Source organism: Callospermophilus lateralis, chromosome 7 (genome assembly GCF_048772815.1).
Source record: "Callospermophilus lateralis isolate mCalLat2 chromosome 7, mCalLat2.hap1, whole genome shotgun sequence".
NCBI lineage: Eukaryota > Metazoa > Chordata > Mammalia > Rodentia > Sciuridae > Callospermophilus > Callospermophilus lateralis.
The window spans coordinates 13,216,776-13,236,808 of record NC_135311.1 but is presented as its reverse complement, the minus strand read 5'-3'; the positions used below and the strand labels follow the sequence as shown (position 1 = coordinate 13,236,808).

The 20,033-nt window shown below is 45.8% G+C and overlaps 1 protein-coding gene across 3 annotated transcripts; it reads left to right on the top strand.

The window, feature by feature from the left end:
* Positions 1-1,151: 1,151 nt before the first annotated feature.
* Arhgap30 (Rho GTPase activating protein 30) lies at positions 1,152-19,767 on the top strand. Of its 3 annotated transcripts, none has more exons than XM_076861411.1 (12): positions 1,152-1,487; positions 7,500-7,602; positions 11,139-11,283; positions 12,177-12,259; positions 12,418-12,525; positions 13,649-13,776; positions 14,493-14,664; positions 14,745-14,848; positions 14,925-15,002; positions 15,501-15,902; positions 16,861-16,955; positions 17,219-19,767. In XM_076861411.1, exons 1-12 carry the CDS (start codon positions 1,391-1,393, stop codon positions 18,851-18,853), a joined length of 3,150 nt encoding a protein of 1,049 aa, XP_076717526.1. In that variant the 5' UTR covers positions 1,152-1,390; the 3' UTR covers positions 18,854-19,767. The 3 variants fall into 3 exon arrangements, with proteins under 3 accessions (XP_076717526.1, XP_076717525.1, XP_076717527.1); XM_076861410.1 differs by having other exon boundaries at positions 16,861-17,126; XM_076861412.1 differs by lacking the exon at positions 1,152-1,487 and having other exon boundaries at positions 7,534-7,602; positions 11,143-11,283; positions 16,861-17,126.
* Positions 19,768-20,033: the final 266 nt, after the last annotated feature.

Genomic DNA, 20,033 nt, shown 5'->3' with positions numbered 1-20,033 from the left:
TGGCCTCAAACTGAATAGCAAGATTTAGGCTATGGATGTGGCTCAATGGTAGAGTAGCTTGCTTAGCATGCCTGAGACTGAGGGTTTAATTCTTAGCACTGAAAAAAATAGAGAGAGAGAGAGAGGGGAAGAGGGAGGGAGAGAGAATACTGAGAACTAGTGCCTGTGTGGCTTGAACTCTGCTGGATTTCTGGACCAAAGGAGAGGCTCCCAGCCTCTGTTAGCCCAGTTGGCCCAGGACTTTGTGGACCCCAAAGATCTGGTATCCTAGTATGTACATTTTGTGTAAATATGTGCATATTTGTACATAAAATGATATTCTGTTTTAAAATAAACAGATAAAACCTGTTCTGTCTGATTCCTGTCTTTTGCCTTGAACCATAAAAGCCCTCAGCGCTTGATCCCTGTGTCAGTACCAAGTAGGGCAGGAGCCTGGATACCTGTAGCTGGGAGGGAAAGGGCAGAGAATGGCTTCCACAAGGCCTCCAATCATCTCTGAGGGTCCCCAGGTTGGAGAGCAGAGCTAAGAACCCCTTCTGGGAGAGTCAGTGTCTTAGTTCAAAAACCTTTCTTGTACTGGAGACTTAAAACAACAGTTGTGTAAAATAGACAGTGGTGTACCCTTTTGACAGATAAAGAAACTGAAACCCTAGTTAAATGAACTCCACAGACTGTTAGAGCTGAAAGGATAATTAAAGATCATCTAGTCTGTGCCCTTTATTATCATATGTGTGGAAACTGAGACTCAGAGAAATAATGTGGCTTGGCTGAGGTGTGAGGCCGGTCAAAGTGGAGCCTGGGAATGCTCCCTCCTGGGTGTACTTCTCAGGCCCTGTACCACCTTCCTCCTAGGCAAACCTCAGGTCTCCATGATGGACCCAAGGATTCTGGTCTCTAGGGGTGTCAGTCACCTGCTCATGCCCTAGGCACCATCACCCCACCCCAGGGCTCTGACGTCACCTCTCCTTGACCAATGGGTGAAGTTCCAGCAATGGGTGAGGATGTGTCAGCTACCTCCCCCACCCCAGGCCCTGTGGTTGCAAAGATGCTCTAACAGGAAGCGGGTTTGAGGAGCTGCACAGCTTCCTGCCCCCCCCCCCAACCCCCCTGCCAGAGCTGCTCAGGGCGAGGAGGGCGAGTGCCTGGCTAGGCCACGAGACACAGCTTTGTGCCAGGGTCCTGGCAACTTCCCCTTCCACAGCTACTTCCTTGTGGCTGGGGACCCAGAGGCGAGAGCTGCTGCCCGTTGCCCAGGCCACCCTCCACCTCCAGTTTGGAGCCCTGCCCCCCTGGGGCTGGGCCAAACCCAGTGGCCAGCTGGGATCCCATGGGGGACTGATAGGGCAAAGGTCTTGGGGGACAGAGGTGGCTGGGACAGAGCCCTCCGGCCATGAAGTCTCGACAGAAAGGAAAGAAGAAAGGCAGTTCAAAGGAGCGAGTGTTTGGGTGTGACTTGCAGGAGCACCTGCAGCACTCAGGCCAGGAGGGTAAGGAGGCCAACTTGGAGATGTGGGTGGGTGGGTGGGTGGGAGGACAGGCAGCAAGCGTCTTCAACCTGAACTGGTCTGAAGGGAAGGAGCTGCTTCTGGGTGCTCCTAGAGAAGGGGGCGGCAGCCCAGGGTCATCACCCAAGACACCTATGAAGAGGGAAGACAGGAAATGTGAGGCAGAGAAGGCAAAGTGATGCTTTGGTGTAAAATTTCAGGGAGGATTAAACATTAGCACCAAAGGAGCAGTGAGGGGAGAGGACAGAGAGTTTGGAAACTCAGGAGAGGTGGACAAAACAGAGATAAGAGGATGCCAACCAAGGACAGACAGGGTCAGAAGAGGAGTGGCGGAAGGGACAGTGGATGGTTTTGGGTCTGAATGAAAGGAGACAGGAGAAAGGCCCACAGAAAGTACGAAGAAAGCACTTGAGGAAGATTAGGGTCTCCTAACTGGAGAAGAGCATCCAGGGACAAGGACCTGGTCCTTTGAAATATTGTTGGGCCACAGGAGGGTATTGGGTGGGGATGGCCTCCTTTTTGGGGGGACTCCTTCTTTAGTCTTTGCAGTTCTCTGTTTTGCCCTGTACAAAGGAGAAACAGATTCAAGGTGGAGGACAAGGGGAGAAGTGGCTGAAATGAGGAACACCGGAAGAGTGAGAGAGTTAGCTTCAGGCCTGCTTTGAAGCTGGGGTTGGAAGTTGCAACGGAGGCTGGGTGTGGGGACTGTCGATAGGGCTCACCCATCTCCTTCTCTAAGTTTCCCTGGGGTAGGTTTGGAAGCCAGGAGGCCCAGGGATAACACTAGGATCACCCCTGTGCCTGGCATGAAGTAGCACTAAAAACCATTTCTTAACTTGATTTGAAGATAAACCAAGGTATACAGCTGCCCAGCCTGACTTACAGAGAAGGGCACGATTCTTTCCCCCTACCGCACCCCACCCCACCCCAATCTGTCATTTCCTCTTTGTCCCCTTCTCTGCTTTGGCTGTAGCCTCTGCAGTTGAGGGAGGGTGATGGTGGTTCCCAGCTCATTTCCTGCTCTTAGTCCCGCCCTTGTGTCCCCAGACACCTCCTTCCCCTTTTCTCCTCCCCAAAGGGCCCCAACTAACTTGGCCTTGGTTAAGGGAAAACCCAGGCCCCAAGGAGGAGTATTAAACAGCTGAGGCCTGCTTGTCTGCACCTTCCTCTTCTCACGGGGCAGAATGAGTACAGCAAAGCTCCCAGCGTTCTCCTTTGCAAGGATTCTCCTCTAGAGTGATGATTCTTGGCCAAGGACCTCATAATTTAGTTAGGCATGATGTTCTCCCAGCTCTCCGCAAACTCTCAGTACGACCTCCTCATCCTGCCACAGTCCTTTCCTGTGGTTCTCATCACCAATCCTATCTTGAAACACTGAACCCACAGAGATCCTAGACCCCATTCCTGTAACCCTACTGGCCTCCATCTGCATTCCTAGCAGGGAAAGAGCAGCTGTCCAGAGGGGATAAATATATAGCTTCTGCATCCAGATCTCAGGTGAATTCCAGAGCAGGTGAGAAGCACTTCAAGAGTAGCGAGGTCTTGGGAACCAGAGAAGTAGTAGCAGCCCCTTCGGCTCCCTCAGCTCTTTGTGACATAGAGAGGTGAAAGGACAGCTGGGTGTGGTGGCACACGTCTGTAATCCTAGCTTGGAAAGCTGAGGTAGGATGATGGAGAGTTCAAAGCCAGCCTCAGCAAAAGGAGGCGTTAAGCAACTTAGTGAGACCCTGTCTCTAAATAAAACACAAAACTGAGCTGGGGATGTGGCTCAATGTCAAGTGCCCCTGAATTCAATCCCCAGTACCTCTCCTCTCCACTAAAAAAAAAAAGTGGAATTACAGAAGGAAGCTGGCTTCTCAACAAAAGACCCATCAAAAAATGATGGCCCAGACCAGGGAAATCTGCTTCTGGTGAATTGATCCACTCTCTGATGGTTGGTTTCCTCCCATCTCAGCTCTCTCTCAGTTCTTTGCCCCCAAATGGGTTTCTTTATTCCCAACCTATATGCATTGAGTTTATAAAGATTATAAAGTTTCCTAATCTTTATCTCTTTGGTACCTTGTTCAGATTTCAGATTTGCCAGGTCCCTAAGATTCAGGCCCTCTTCTTTGATACAACCCCCATATCCTTGATATCTCCACCCCTTTGACATCATCACCCCAATGTTATCTCTAACTTCTATCTCTGACCTCATCGCTGATCACAATCTCTTCAAGTCCCTCATCTCTCTGGCCCTGTATCTCCTCCCTCATCTCCTGACCCATTTCCTCTATGGCTCATAACTCCATAACTTCTTTGTTTCTTCTTCTTTTTATTTTTTGGTAATGGGGATGGAACCCAGGACCTCCTTCCTGAAAGCTAGTCAAACATTCTCCCACTGTCTTAGGGGCAAGTGCCTCAGGTGCCTCATTCTTCAGGAGGTATCCACTCTCAGGACCGAGCAGGACCACTATCAGCACTTGCACTGTCTTGAATGAGCACTTCCTTAAATTTTGTACCCTCGATGATTCCATTGTCATATCCAATCCCTGGCTGTGGTGGGAAGGAGTCTGAAGGGTCTGAAAACCAGGTCATGTGAGGAGCGTTGAAAGATAGTGGTTGATGGATTTATTGACCTTTTCCTTCATTCCATATTTCTATCATACTTTGTTCCACAAAGAGCTTGGAATGACTTCCAAAATTCAACACAGGATAAATACCTGAAGCATTTGGATTGAAGGGAAAACAAGAAGATCAGCACCCAGAAATATATATCAGCTGGTTCTATATGGTTCTTAGAGGTGGGCTCTGAGCTTCCTCATGGCTAAAGACTTGCAAGGCCCATAAGAAAAAAGAATAGTTGGGCTAGGAGAAACACGGTTTTAGTGTATGTGTGTGTGTATGTGTGTGTGTGTGTGATTTTTTTTTTGTATTTTTTTTTCTTACAGTGACAAGTTAGAAAGATTTCTATGAAAAGTCCTAGTTAATAGGATCCAATGTTTTTGTCATAGGCAATATTCTTTATTAAGTTTTCAAGGAATGTTAATGATTCTTATAACTGATTAATTCATTGAGTCATTTAACAAACATCTATTGAGTACCTATTCTGTTCATTACTGTGCTAGATACTGGGAAGATGCTCCCATTTTCCAGAATGCACAGATCCAAATAAACTAACAAAAACTAATTATAACAAAGTACAATAACCACTATAATACAGATAAAAGCAAAGGACTGTAGGAACTGTACATATAAGAAAAGGGTTCAGAATTAGGGGTAATGTTTTGTTTTCCTTTTGTGCTCCTAGGGATTGAACTCAGGGCCTCACATGTGCTAGAGCCCTATCATTAAGCTATACCCCCCAAGTCTGTGTTGTTTCTGAGACAGGGTCTTGCTATATGGCCTAGACTCGCCCAAATTTCTGGTCCCAAGTGATCCTCCTTTCCTTTCTGAGTAGCTGGGATTACATGCATGTGCCATTATGGAGGGGGCTAGGAGGTGATGTTTGAAATGTGTTTTAAGGGATGACTAGGTGTTTGCTGGACAGAGTCAGAGGGGAGAAATTTCCAGGAAGAGAATAACATAAGTGTCTTTGTCAATTTTGTATTACTATCACAAAATACCTGGCCTGGGAACTTATAAAGTAAAAAGGTCCATTTGTCTCATGATTATGGTGGCTAGAGGATTCAAACAGCATGGTGCCAGCATCTTGGTAAGGGCCCCCAAACTGTGTCATAATATGGTAGAGAAGTGGAAAGGGAACTGGCTATATGCAGAAAGGCCAAGTGTGTGGGGTGTCCTTGCTTATAGCTACCTTATAACTACATGCTCTTTTTCTCTCTTTTTTTCTTTTTTGGAGCTGGGGATTGAACCCAGGGCTTTGTGCCCAAGGCAAGCACTCTACCAACTGAGGCCCTAAGAAACAAAGCTAGACTAATCTCAAAATTAAAAATAAAGGGCTGGGATATAGTTCTGTTGAGAATTAATCCAGTCACACAAGACTTAACCCACTCACAAGATACAGTATTGATCCATTCATGAGAGTTGATTCCCCATGATTTAATTACCATTTGCTAGGTTCCACCTCAAAATCACAACAGTGGACAGACCTTCTAGCATAAGACCCTTTGCATGACAAACCATATTTAAACCATAAGCAGTAAGTACCAAGACTTTTAAATTTACTAGCAAAGAGCTGGATGATAGAGTTTTATCATTGGATCTGAGAATGGAGAGGTGACTGGACCTGGTTTGTGAAAGGTCTTATATACCAGGCTGAAGAGTTCACATTTTATTCTGTATCCTAAGGTAAGCAATGGGTACTTGAGTGGGGTGGGGCAGGGTGCAGGTAGCAAGAGCAGTGAAGTGCTTTGGAAAGATAATTGGCTTCTAGTGCACATTAGATCGATAAACTGTTCATCACCACTTTCACGCAGATATACGTAAGAACCCACTATGAGAAGTGCAGAGCCAATTGAGGGGAACAGAGTGTCAAAAATAATTATAAGACCATATAACTAAAGCTATATTGAAAGTCCACACCAAGGGCTTACAGAGCTGCCAAGAAGAAAATAATTAGTTCTGCCTGGGCGGAAGGGGGCTTTTTAGGAGGAGGGTGGATCTTGTGGGATTGGGATTCAACAAAAGTCTCTTGAGGACCTATCACATCTGACACCATGCTAGAGAATATGAGGAATACAAAATGGATCATATTTAGATCTTGTCCTTAAGGAGTTACAGTATAGAGACAAGGTCACTATTGAGAATTCAACTTGCTATGCTTTTGGATTTGAATTCTGGCTTTATCTGGGTGCTGCTGGGTACTGGTTATTTCTTTGATCCTCAGTTTTCTTATATGTAAAACAGGGAATACAAGGCCTGATTTACAAGACCAAATGACAGCACACATGAAGCAGAGCATTGCTTGACACACAATTGCTTCTCTCCTGCACTGGCCTATTAGAAATGTGGTCACTATTTCATGTACTTTCCTGTGACAGAACTAATAACCCTGAACTTTCTTTATTTTTTTCAATATTTTATTAGTTGTTGATGGACATTTATTTATTTATATGTGGTGCTGAGAATTGAACCCAGTGCCTCACACATGCTAGGCAAGTGCTCTACCATTGAGCACAACCCCAGCCCCTAATCCTAAACTTTCTTCTATAAGGGATACTTCAGAATAATTTCCATCAAACTGGGGCATGTTGGTAGTCCAAGCTACTTGGGAGGCTGAGGCAGGAGGATGGCTTGAGTCCAGGAGTTTGAAGCAACATAGTAAGATCTGGTCTTCAAAAATAGATTAGATAGATAGATAGGCAGATAGATAACAACAACAATCTCCATCAGCTCTGTTCCATTTTGTTTGGGACAACTAATGTCCTTTCATCTTGTACAGAATGCCACATCAATGTACTTTCACCACCAGTCTTTTGCTTTCCCACCCCTACTAACCAGATTGCAGCCCCTTTAAAAATTCGGAGCAGCATTTGTAATTACAAGAGAGAGAAATTTCAATTCAAAAAGGGTAGAAATGAAAGGAATAGGCAGTATGGAGAGGTGGTGAACTCTCCTTCACTGGAGGGGTTCATGCTGAGGCTCTGGACCGATGGGCTGGGGACTACTGAGAGGTTGGCAGGTTGGAGTTGAAGACTGTAGGATTTTGCTGACAAGTTATAACTTCATGAACTTTGCTTTTAATTTCCTCAAAATTCTTTCCCTGATGCTTCTGTTTCTTAACCCCACCCCCTTTACAATCTCTGGCCTCCTAGATTTTATTAATTTTTTGGTACAGGGAATTAAATTTATTTATTTATTTAGTACAGGGAATTGTATCCAAGGGTCATTTACCACTGAACTACATCCCTGGCCCTTTTAAATTTTTATTTTAAGATGGGATCTTGTTAAGTTGCCCAGGCTAGCCTCAAACTTTCAATCCTCCTGCCTCTGCCTCCTGAGTAGCTGGGATTACAACTTTCTGATTTTTCTTTCTCTGCCTATCTGTGTCCCCAGTGCCTCAGGTGTTAAAGAGCTGTGCAGAATTCGTGGAGGAGTATGGAGTGGTGGATGGGATCTACCGTCTCTCAGGGGTCTCCTCCAACATTCAGAAGCTCCGGTGAGTCAGAAAAGTAAAAGGGCTCTGTGGCCAGGAGGCCAGGGAACCAGAGCCCCTGGAAAGAGCTGCTGGGGAGAACAGAGAAGAGGGGTGAGGGAGAGTGGGGAGAAGGAGGCATAAATGCTAAGTACTGTTATAGGGAGAAGCTCTAAGGTATACACACACACATACACACACACACACACACACACACAATTTCCCCTTCCACATAAATATATAATTCCTACATATACCCACTTAACTTTTTATAAGAATTTAGAATTTAGAGGGGCTGGGGTTGTGGCTCAACAGTAGATTTCTTGCCTAGCATATGTGAGGCACTGGGTTCAATCTTTAGCACCATGGATAAATAAATACAATAAAGGTGTTGTATCCATCTACAACTAAATTTTTTTTTAAAAAAAAATTAGATATAATTAACATATCATCAGATTTGCCATTTAAAAAGGTACATTTCAGCTGGATGCAATAGTGCATACCTGTAATCCCTGTGACTTGGGACACAGAGGCAGGAGGATCAGAAGTTCCAAGTCAGGCTAGGCAACTTAGCGAGCGAGACTCTGTCTCAAAGTAAAAAATAAAGAGGATGGCAAATGTAGCTCAGTGGTAAAGTGCCTCTGGGTTCAATCCCCAGAACTAGGGGAAAAAAAAGTACAATTCAGTGATTTTTAGCGTATTCACAACATCTCATAACCATCTAATTCCAGAATATTTCACCATCCCTGAAAGAAACCCATTAGCAGTCACACCACATTCACCCTTCACTGAGCCAGTGACAACTTGCTTTCTGTCTCTTTGGATTTGCTTCTTTGGACATTTTATATAAATAAAATGATTCATTATGTGTCTTTGTATGTCTGGTTCTTCAAGGTTTCAAGGTTCATGTATATGGTAGAATGTACCAGTGCTTCATTCCTTCATATGGTTGAACACTTTCCCATTGTGTGTGTGTGTGTGTGTGTGTGTGTGTGTGTATTTGGGGGGATGGTACTGGGGATTGAACCCACAGGTGCTTAATTACTGAGGTGCATCCCCAGCCCTTTTTATTTGTTTTTTATTTTGAGAAAGGGTCTTGCTAAGTTGCTTAGGGCCTCACTAAGTTGCTGAGACTGGTCTCCAACTTCTCTGGCCTCAGCCTTCTGATCACTGGGATTATAGGCTTATACCATATCCCATTGTATAGTTATCTCACATTTTCTTCTTCAGCTCATATTTTTGACCATTATGAATAATTCTGCAAAAAACATGTACAGTTTGGCATGGACATATGTTTTTGGTTCTTTTGAGTCTATGGTAATTTTATGTTGAATTTTGTTTTCTGGTTATGTCCTGGGACTTGAACTCAGGGTTGCTTTACCACTGAGATATAGTCCAGTCCTTTTTATTTTATTTTTTTATTTTTTAGACAGGGTCTCACTATATTGGTGAGAGTCTGGCTAAATTGCCCACCCTGACCTCAAATTTGCAATCCTCCTGCCTCAGCCTCCCAAATTGCTGGGATTACAGGTCTGCAACACCATGCCCTGCTCCATGTTGAACTTTTTAAATAACTGTTTTTTCATAGCAGATGTATCATTTTATATTCCCACCAACAAAGCACAAAAGTTCCAATTTCTCCTCATCCCTGCCAACATTTGTTACTGTACATTTTGATTATAGCCATTTTGGTCAGTGTGAACTAATATTTCATTGTGATTATATTTGTATTTCCCTAGTAGCTCATGATGTTGATGTCTTTTTATGTGCTTAGTGGCCATTTATATTTCTTCTTTGGAGAAATGGCTACCTAAAACCTTGGTCTGTTTTTTTTTTTTAATTGTGCTATTGTTTTATTTATTTATTTGTTTGTTTGCTTATTTATTTTTGTGTGGTATTTGGGATTGAAACCAGGTCTTCATATGTACTATGCAAACACTGGGCTACATCTTCAGCATGCTTTTTTTTAAAAAATAATGACTTTATTTTACATATATATGTAAATTTTTAAAAAAATTTATTTTTTGTGGTGCTGAGGTTCAGACCCAGTGCCTCACATGTGCTAGGCAAGCGCTCTACAACTGAGCCACAACCCCAGCCCTCCTTAGTCCATTTTATCTTTTATTTTGAAACAGGGTCTCACTGGTTTCACAGGCTGGCCTTGAACTTGCAATCCTCCTTCCTTGGCCTCCTGAGTAGCTGGGACTATAGGCCTGTGCCAACGTACCCAACTTCAGTTAATTGATTAATTATTTTTTAAAATTAATTTGGGTACTAGGGATTGAAGCCAGGGGCACTCTACAACTGAGGTCATCCCTAGCCCTTTAAATTTATTTATTTATTTTTAAATTTTGAGACAGGGTCTCTCTAAATTATCCAGGCTATCTTGGAACTTGTGATTTCTCCTATCTCCCTCTTGAATCACTGGGAACACACTGTGCACCAACATGCCCAACTTTGGTTTTTTAAAAAATCATTAAGCCAATCTTAGTGGTATATGCCTGTAATCCCAGCAATTCAGGAGGCTGAGGCAGGAAAATTGTAAATTCAAGGATTGCCTGGGCAATTTAGCGAGACTCTGTCTCAAAATAAAAAATAAAAAGGGCTGCAAATATAGCTCAGTGGTAAGGTGCCTTTGGATTCAACCCCAGTACCAAATAAAATAAAATAAAATCTTGGATCCATAGAATAATTTTTTTATGTTTTGAATACTAGACCTTTATCAGATTCAAGATTTGTAAATACTTTCTCCCATCTGTGGATTGTCTCCACTTTCTTTTCCAGTGCTGGTGATAGTACCCAGGGTTCACTTTCTTTTTTTTTTCTTTTTTGGTACCAGGGATTGAACTCAGGAACACTTGGCCACCTGACCCACATCCCCAGCCTTATTTTGTATTTTATTTAGAGGCAGAGTCTCACTGAGTTGCTTTAGCACCTCACTTTTGCTGAGGCTGGCTTTGAACTCATGATCCTCCTGCCTCAGCCTCCCCAGCTGCTGGGATTACAGTTGTGCACCACTGCACCTGGTGATTTACATGTTTCTTTCTAAAAGTTACACCCTTTCTTTTTTCTTCTTTTTCTTTCTTCTTCTTCTTTTTTTTTAGTTTTAGGTGGACACAATATCTTTATTCTACATTTGCGTGGTGCTGAGAATCGAACCCAGTGCCTCACGCATGCTAGGCGAGCGCTTTACCACTTGAGCCACATCCCCAGCCCCCACACCCATTCATTTTTAACCAGAAGTACAGAGTTAAGTCTACTACCCACATCTACTGATTCCTACATACCCCTAAATTGCTACTCACATACACTGTAACATCTGACTGTCCTTGTTCTTGCACAAATCCACTTACCGATCCACATACCTGTCTTCACCTCCCATCTACACATCAACATGTACTATATATACAGTGCCTCATACTTGCTGCTCCCAAACCTTCTTCCTCCTTGTCCCACAAATATTGACCCATGACCCTGCCTGGAGCTCATCTCTATAGCTTCCACCTCTCCCCACATTTCCCCTCATCCCTACCACTCCTGACCACTCTGCATCTCCCCAGGCAGGAATTTGAGGCAGAACGGAAGCCAGACTTGCGGCGGGATGTTTATCTCCAGGACATTCACTGTGTCTCCTCCTTGTGCAAGGCCTATTTCAGAGAATTGCCAGATCCCCTGCTTACCTACCGGCTCTATGACAAGTTTGCTGTGAGTTGGGAGGCAGGGTGGGTGGAAGACAGGGCTCAGGGACATATGCTTTGTCTTCGACATCCCAGTGTGTCATGAGCCAGCCAGAGTCCTAGTGATCCAGAGTGACAGAGACCACAGTAGAGCATTTTTTTTGGAGGGGAAAGATACTTTCTTTTCAAATCTCTGAGCTCCTGCTACTTCTGTCCTCTCCAACCTCTTCTTTTAATTCTCTCCTCCACTGTGCCCTTCCCCCAAGGCCTGTGGACTGCACGTAGCATTGTGGTAAGACTTGGGGAGGTAGAGGTCACATTGTCAGAGCTGGAAGACCCTTGGAAAGCACCCACAACAGAGCTTCCCTATACTTAGGAGAAGAAGAACACTTTGTAGAAGTCAAAACTTCTTCAGGGATGTCCCTCCCTTTATTGTAATTGTATGTGGAACATCTTTTGAATGAGAAAACACATGATAAGAACGGATTTCTGAATTAAAAATAAGCTGCACTTTATTGTGCCTAAAAACATCGAGAGACCCTGTTCAAGCCGCAACACCCTGCTCAGACCACACAGGATAGACTGGGTGACTGTAGGCCTTCCTCAACACCAGGACAACTCTGTAGTCCCTGGGGGCACACAGAGCATAGGACCATGGAAATATCCCCATGCCAGAGTTTTACTGATGAGAAGGTTGAGGCAGGAAGCAGTAATGGTCTCCCAAGTTCTCAAAACTATTTAAGTAGCATAACCAAGATTTGGTTACTGTCTTTGTGGGCCTCAAATTCTGAGCTCTTTCTAGGATGTCAAGGTGCCTTGGTAAATTGGGGTGGGGGCAGTGTGTAGTGCAGCACAGCTTATTTCTGAGTTTGGCTTTCTGGGTCACTGACTATTGTTTCTTCCACCCTTCTCTCCCATCAGGAGGCTGTGGCCGTGCAATTAGAGCCTGAGCGCTTGATCAAGATTCTAGAGGTGCTTCGAGAACTCCCTGTCCCAAACTGCAGGTGTGTGGGTCTCTACCCTCGATGCCCAGGGTCCTGATTTGCCCCTGACAGCCCACTATCTCTCTCTACTAGAGCCTTGATTTATCCCTCTCAAGTCCCAGTGCCAGCTGGAGCCCTGCCCTGGGTTCCCTGTGTGATCCCTACCCTCCTTTCTGCAGGACACTGGAGTTTCTTATGCGGCACTTGGTGCACATGGCTTCATTCAGCGCCCAGACCAACATGCACGCCCGCAACCTGGCCATCGTGTGGGCCCCCAACCTACTGAGGTGGGCACACTGTGAGCAGCCTGTGGGGTTCCTGGGAAAGAATAGCTTCAGAGTGGCTGCTCCCAGGATTGGGTGTGGCTGTGTGTGGAAAGTAGAGTAGGGTGTGGATCTCATGAAGGCCAGAGAGAAAGGACAGATCAGAATTACATTAGGTGGGTGGATGCAGTGGCGCACACCTGCAGTCCCAGCAGCTTGGGAGGCTGAGGCAGAAAGATTGCGATTTCAAAAGCCAGCCTCAGCAACTTAGGGAGGCTCTAAGCAACTAGCAAGACCCTGTCTCAAAATAAAAATAATAAAAGGGGCTAGGGACGTGGTTCAGGACATGGTTAAGAACCCCTGGGTTCAATACCTGGTTCCACAAAACAACATCAACAAAACAATTTAAAAAATTAAAAACAAAAATTTACATTGAGTGGGATGGATCCCACCCATATAAGACCCTTTTCTGAGATCAAGTAAAGTCTATAATGGCAAGACCTTTGTGTTTGTGTTTTCTTATACTATAGCGTTGAGTTCAGGGACTGAAATATGATAGGCCCTTGCCAAATGTTTATTAAGCAAATCTTAGAGTCTATTGGAGAACTGGCATGCTTATCACTATGGTACAAGGCATTATGAATTATAGTACTTCCTGTAGTTTGCCTTGTACCACAAGCAAGGAAGTATTCAAAGAAAGTAAGATTAAGGCCGGGCATGGTGGCACAGGCCTGTAATCTCAGCTACTTGGGAGACTGAACAGGAGGATTAATAGTTTGAGGCCAGAATGAGCAATTTAGCAAGACTCTATCTCAAAATAAATAATAAAGGACTGGGGATGTAGTTCAATGGTAGAATACCCCCAGGTGCAATCCCTGGTACTGGGAAAGAAAGAGAAGAAAAAAAAAAGAGAAAAAAATAAAGAAGGAAGGAAAGAAGGAAAGAAAGAAGGAAGAAAGTACAGAATAGTTTTAAGTCTAAGAAGGCTTCCTAGAGGAAGTGGCATTTGATGCTTGAATCACCATATGGCTTAAGAGATGGAGATGGGGTTGAGAGCAAAAAGGGAGGAAGTATAAGGTATTTCAGGGAGAATCTGGGGGGTAAAATATGGTGGCATTGGAGGAAGAATAACTCCACACCTTCATAGGTCTAAGGACATAGAGGCCTCAGGCTTCAATGGGACAGCAGCCTTCATGGAGGTGCGGGTACAATCCATCGTTGTCGAGTTCATCCTCACGCACGTGGACCAGCTCTTCGGGGGTGCTGCTCTTTCTGGTCAGTGTCCTTTCTGCCCACCATGTATCACCATTCTCTATCTAGTGAATGATGTCAGAGTTATTAAAAGTATTGAAGATCAACTATTTTGCCAGGCACAGGGGCGCATGCCTGTAATCCCAGTAGCTCAGGAGGCTGAGGCAGGAGGATTGTGAGTTCAAAGCCAGCCTCAGCAACGGCGAGGCACTAAACAACTCAGTGAGACCCTGTCTCTAAATAAAATACAAAATAGGACTGGGGATGTGGCTCAGTGGCCAAGTGCCCCTGAGTTCAATCCCTGGTACCTCCCCACACAAAAAAAGATCAATTAGTTCAGTTTTCCCATTTCGCAGGTGGGAAAAAATGAATCTCTTAGAGAAATGTTGGTATTGGTCAGATGGAGAAGATCCTAAAGAGACAATAGTGCAGTTAGGATTTGAACAACCCTCTTCTGTTGTTGGCCCAGGACATAGTTTGACCTCTGAACCACCATCCCGACTCCTAAAACTACTGATGGTTCATACTCACCCTGCAATCCACCAGGCCAATGTCCTGGGATTTCTTGGCCCTCTTTGTTCATGAGGACATCCTCTTGCATATCTAGCCATGAAAGAACTATATCCAGGGGCCTCTGAATATACCTCTACCCTGGGAGTTGGTTAGGGGAAATGAAGGGCTGGGTACTGAGGTCTCTCTTGGCTCTCTTCTTGGCTGGCCAATTATTTTTCTTTTCCTAGGTGGTGAAGTGGAAAGTGGATGGCAATGTCTTCCAGGGGCTCGGGCATCAGGTAGCCCCGAGGACCTCATGCCCAGGAGTCTACCCTACCACCTGCCTAGTGTCCTACAGGCTGGTGATGGACCCCCCCAGATTCGGCCCTACCATACTATTATTGAGATAGCAGAGCACAAGTAAGGCTTCCTCCCTGGGCCCTCCTCCTTTGTACTGGTCACCAGGCTTCCACCCCTGATTATGTCTCCATTATCTTTAGGAGGAAAGGGTCTTTGAAAGTCAGGAAGTGGAGGTCTATCTTCAACCTGGGTCGCTCTGGCCACGAGACAAAGCGTAAACTTCCACGGGGGACTGAGGACAGGGGTAAGTCTGGGGATTTTGAGGGAGCTCTATCAAGGTTGTGTAAGGCACTGGCTCTATGCATGTACTTGTCTTGCAGAGGACAAATCCAATAAGGGGACACTGCGGCCAGCCAAAAGCATGGATTCACTGAGCGCTGCAGCTGGGGCCAGTGATGGTGAGTGTGGTTGTGCACTCTTGTGGGTGTACTTGTGTGTGCTGTGTGAGCAGCAGCACAGGCCTGAGTGCATATATAAGTGTGGTGAACAGTATTCACTAATTAATGAGTGCCTGTATAGTGATAGATGTCAAGTTTACATGGTGAGCTTATTGCTTAATCTGTGGGTGTGCTTGTGAGTGTACACAAAGGGACCATGTGAAGTGTGTGTGTTTGTGTATGTGTGTGTGTGTGTGTGTGTGTGTTAGTGATGACCATTGACTGTTATCTGCAGGAAGAGAAGGGAGTCCCTAGGTATATTTTGATGGGGCAACCTTTGACTCACTGGCTGGGTGGAGGGTTTGCAGTAGTGGCCAATGGAAGCTGGGCCTGGTACCTTCCAGATTTTTCTGCCTCTTAAAGTCCAAGAAAGCAGAGCATTCTCCAGAGTCTTCCAGAAGTGGCTAGGCCCCTTGGAGCTGAGACTGTTGCCTACCTGGCTTTCTTTCTCTTTCACAGAACCGGAGGGGCTGGTGGGTCCCAGCAGTCCCCGGCCAAGCCCACTGCTGTCTGAGAGCTTGGAGAATGATTCCATGGAGACGGTAGAGGGTGAACAGGAGCCTGAGGCAGAGGCACCAGGTAGCACAAACTCTGAGCCAGGCACACCACGAGCTGGACGGTCAGCCATTCGGGCTGGGGGCAGCAGCCGTGCAGAGCGCTGTGCTGGTGTCCACATCTCAGACCCCTACAATGTCAACCTCCCACTGCACATCACCTCCATCCTCAACGTGCCTCCAAACATCATCTCTAACGTATCCTTAGCCAGGCTCACCCGTGGTCTTGAGTGCCCTGCTCTACAGCCCCGGCCAACCCCTGCCTCTGGCCCTGGCCCTGGCCCTGGCCTTGGCCCTGGACCCCCAGGTAAGGACCCAGGGATTTTCCAGGACCAGAAAGGGGACTAGAACTTTAGGCTGAAGTTCTGATACTTAGGATTCACCCTGGAAAAGGCAGAGGCTTCAGCCCTTAGGTTGGTTGCCTTTGGCTGCCTCTGTGGATTTAGAGTTTAGGAATTCAGTAATATTATCAAGTTGTATGAAATCCATGGACAGGGTATCCCTGGAAGCCTTAAGACACTGATATACCCAAGAATGGAGGTCTGTGTTTGACACATAAAGCATGGATTTTAATACAAGTGTAGAAATATATGATAGATGATGGTAATGATCATAGTAACATTAATACTAACAGCTAACATTTATTAAGGGTTAATTATATATTAGGGTTGTGTTAGGTACCTTGTGGACATTAACTCCTTTCATTTCTCATTTATATGTAGGTATTATTGTTATCCTTATAGTAGTGATACCTGAGACTATGGTTAAGCAATTTGCAGTTGATTTAGGTAGCAAAAGGCAGGGCTGGGATTTGATCCTTGTTCTAAATCCACTTTCTAAGGTATCACTGATAAGAAGTCCTGAGGCAGCACAGGAGAGGGTAAGGACATGGGCTATAGAGTTAAGTAGATGTGGGTTCAATTTTTGCCATACTACTTATTAGCTATGTGATGTTGGACAAATAGTTTAATCTCTGAGACTCAGTTTCATCATGTGTAAAAGAGGACAGTACCCTACGTAATTGTTTTGTAGAGAAAGTAAGACAACATATCGTAAAACAGAAAGCAGTGCTTGGCACCTGGTAGGGGCTTAATATAGCTATAAGCCAATATCCCAGTAGTTAGGGATATTGGTCATAAATACTGTGAAGTGCCTCTGGTGGGAGTTTCAAACTTCTACTGTATCAATGCTAGGAAGATCCACATTGGAAATGGCCAGGGCTGTTCTTGAATTTTGTATTCCTGGAACTACCTCTTCCTCAACAGATGAGAAGTCGGAGGCAAGTCCAGCCCCCAGTCCCCTGGCTGACTCAGGCCCTGAGGACATGACTCCTGCCCTGGAGGATTCCCTGTCCCAGGAGGTGCAAGATTCCTTCTCCTTCCTAGAGGACTCAAGCAGCTCAGAGACTGAGTGGGTGGGGGCGGAGGATGGGGAGGTGGCCAAGGCAGGAGCAGCAGGAGCAGCCTTCTCCCCTGGGGAGGACGACCCTGGGATGGGCTACCTGGAGGAGCTCCTGGGAGTTGGGCCTCAGGTAAGGAGGAACCATACTGGGGTTGGGGATGGTATGAAGTTCAGAGGGTGGACAGGGCTGCCTGGTCCTGAGCCACAATGTTGTGCCTACAGGTGGAGGAATTCTCTGTGGAGCCACCCCTTGATGACCTGTCTCTGGATGAGGCACAGTATGTCCTGGCTCCCAGCTGCTGTTCCCTGGATTCTTCTGGCCCCAGGCCTGAACTGGAGGAGGAAAATGGGGAGGAAGTCTTTTTGAGTGCTTATGATGACCTAAGTCCTCTTCTGAAACCTAATCCCCAAAACTGGGAGGGTGCAGGAAATCTGAAGGAAGAGGCAAAAGAGTGTGGAAGTCAAGATTCCGAAAAGGCTGAAGAAGAGCAGACATGCTGGGAAACTGGGAAAGACAAGAAGGCTGAGCCTGGAAGCACATTTGGCACCAGGGAAGAGGCTGAGGGGAGTCCAGAGATTGAGATGGAGGTTGATAAGGCTGGTGAGGAAGGAGAGGAGGCTGATGGAAGCCAAGAGATGATAAGTTTGGAAAAAGAGAGTGGGGAAGAGACAGAAGCCAAGGGAAAGAATTCTAAAGGTCAGAAAGAGGTTGAAAGTACCAAGGAAGCTAAGGGTGTGGAGGAACAAAGAGAAGAACAAGATAAAGACAAGGAGAAGAAAAGAGAGATTGAGAGAGAAGAAGAGGCCAAGCAAGAAGGAGAGGGAGCCCCAGCAGAATCTGGAAGGGACTCAGAGAACAGGGCTCAGGAACAACTGATTTGTGAGGGGAGCTGGGAAGTTGTACACAAACAGGAGGCTGAGGGAGGCAGAGAGGATGAAGTCAAAAGACAGAGGGGGAATGGGAACCACAAGGTAAGAGAAGACCAAGGACGTGGTGAAGATAGCAGAAGTTCAGAAGCATCAGTTGATGGAGGAGATGGGGAGGTTATTAGGGAGCGGGGGAGTGGGGACGGAGAGGCGGAGGGAGAACAGAAGGATGGAGGTGACCATTTAAAAGAAGGGACCCTCTTGGGACGTCCAGTTATAGAATCTCTGGATGTTGATAGTACCAAAGAGGGCAACGCCCAGTCTTCTGAGATGGAACAGGCAGCCTTGCAGCCACCCCTGCTAGAGGGGATGGAGCCTCAGGGACAGCCTTGTTCAGAAGGCTGTGATGTATGCCCCTGTGTCCTTAACTCAACTGGAGGTGTGGGCATGCGCCTAGCTTCTACCCTGGTTCAGGTCCAACAGGTCCGCTCTGTGCCTGTAGTGCCCCCCAAACCACAGTTTGCCAAGACGCCCAGTGCAATGTGTAGCAAAATCCATGTGGCACCTGCAAATCCATGTCCAAGGCCTGGTCGGCTTGATGGGACACCGGGGGAAAGGGCTTGGGGGTCTCAAGCTTCCCGAGCCTCTTGGAGAAATGGGGGCAGTCTTTCCTTTGATGCTGCTGTGGCACTGGCTCGGGACCGCCAGAGGACTGAGGCTCAAGGAGTTCGTCGGACCCAGACCTGTACTGGGGGTGGGGACTATAGCATCATTCCCAGAAGCTCCCCCTGTAGCTTGGTCTCTGACCATTCCCCACGGCCCCTTAGCTGTCTAGGACTCCCACCTGAAGGCACCGAAGGATCTGGGCCCCCAAGTCGGTTCAGTCTGCCCCCTAGAGAACCCCAGCTCCCCGACACCCTTACATCCCCCCAGCGTCGATCATATGCATTTGAAACACAGGCTAACCCTGGAAAAGGTAAGGGACTGTGATTAGAATCTGACCATTGGACAAAGGAGGCCAGTAAGTTATCTTGAATCCCTGGGATCCCTCACTAGCTGTCTCTTCTGCTGCCTGAGCAGCTATAGTATTCCACTTTATCATAGGCTTTGGTTCTCCAGCTACTCTCTTTAATGACTATGGGAGGCACTGCCTTGATGATTTTACCTGAGCTTGTCTCAGACAGAAAGCAGTATCTCTTAGAAGAGAGTCCCAAGAAAGTAAGATCCTCCTCCCACAAAGTGTGTCCACTGACCAAAGGAACATAGGGCATAGAGAAAACTTAGAGGCTTCTTAAAAGTGAAGAATGAAGGGGGAATTCCAGTCAAATGGCTGCCCTCTTCTGAGGCTGTGACCTTCTGTTCATGAAATCCCAGTGTAGAAGCAGGAAACATAAGGCCAGGTCAGAGCCTTCCATACACAAACACTTCTAGAATTGCCCATCCCTACTTTGCTCCTAGACCCTTGGTTACCTCCTAATCCTCTTGGTTCCATATTAGGAGGAAGCTATCCAAGCAACTCTCTGAAGTCCTCAGTGTTTGTTGGAAGCACTGGACCGGCTCTCAGCCTCCAATCACCTTGCAAGAGACAATCCTGTAAAGATCTCCTTGCCTGGGCTGGGGATGTGGCTCAAGAAGTAGCACGCTCGCCTGGCATGCTTGCAGCCTGGCCCGGGTTCGATCCTCAGCACCACATACAAACAAAGATAACTAAAAAATAAATATTAAAATTCTCTCTCTTAAAAAAAAAAAAAAAAAAAAAAAAGATGTATTCTTACATAAAAAAAAAAAAAAGATGTATTCTTACATTAAAAAAAAAAAAAATCTCCCTGCCCTTTTTTCCTTTGGAATAACTTCCTTCCATTTTAGGAAAGGGGAAAGTTGTCACTCAGGTCCAGGAATTGCATGTCCATACACTCTAGTAAGGATAAATGTCTCAAAATAAAAATTGTATTTTTACATTTAAAGAGTGTGAGGACTCTATTTTTTTTTTTAAAGTCTTGGGCGATAGATATATTTTCACTTATTTGGTCAAATGTCTCTTTTTTTCTTGTTTGGGTGCTTCTCCTCAGCTGTTGTCATGGAGACCTGTGGCTGGAAACTAGAGCTGGGTTCATGGTGGTCAGGAAATGAGGAAGAGAAACTTACATTTACATAATATTCATTTTATGCC

Bases quoted from the DNA above. Each gene is read 5' to 3' on its own strand.
- Arhgap30 (XM_076861410.1), top strand. From the start codon at position 1,391: ATGAAGTCTCGACAGAAAGGAAAGAAGAAAGGCAGTTCAAAGGAGCGA. The intron at 12,260-12,417 runs GTGTGTGGGTCT...TCCTTTCTGCAG, and splicing joins CTCCCTGTCCCAAACTGCAG to GACACTGGAGTTTCTTATGC. The intron at 13,777-14,492 runs GTCAGTGTCCTT...TTCTTTTCCTAG, and splicing joins CGGGGGTGCTGCTCTTTCTG to GTGGTGAAGTGGAAAGTGGA.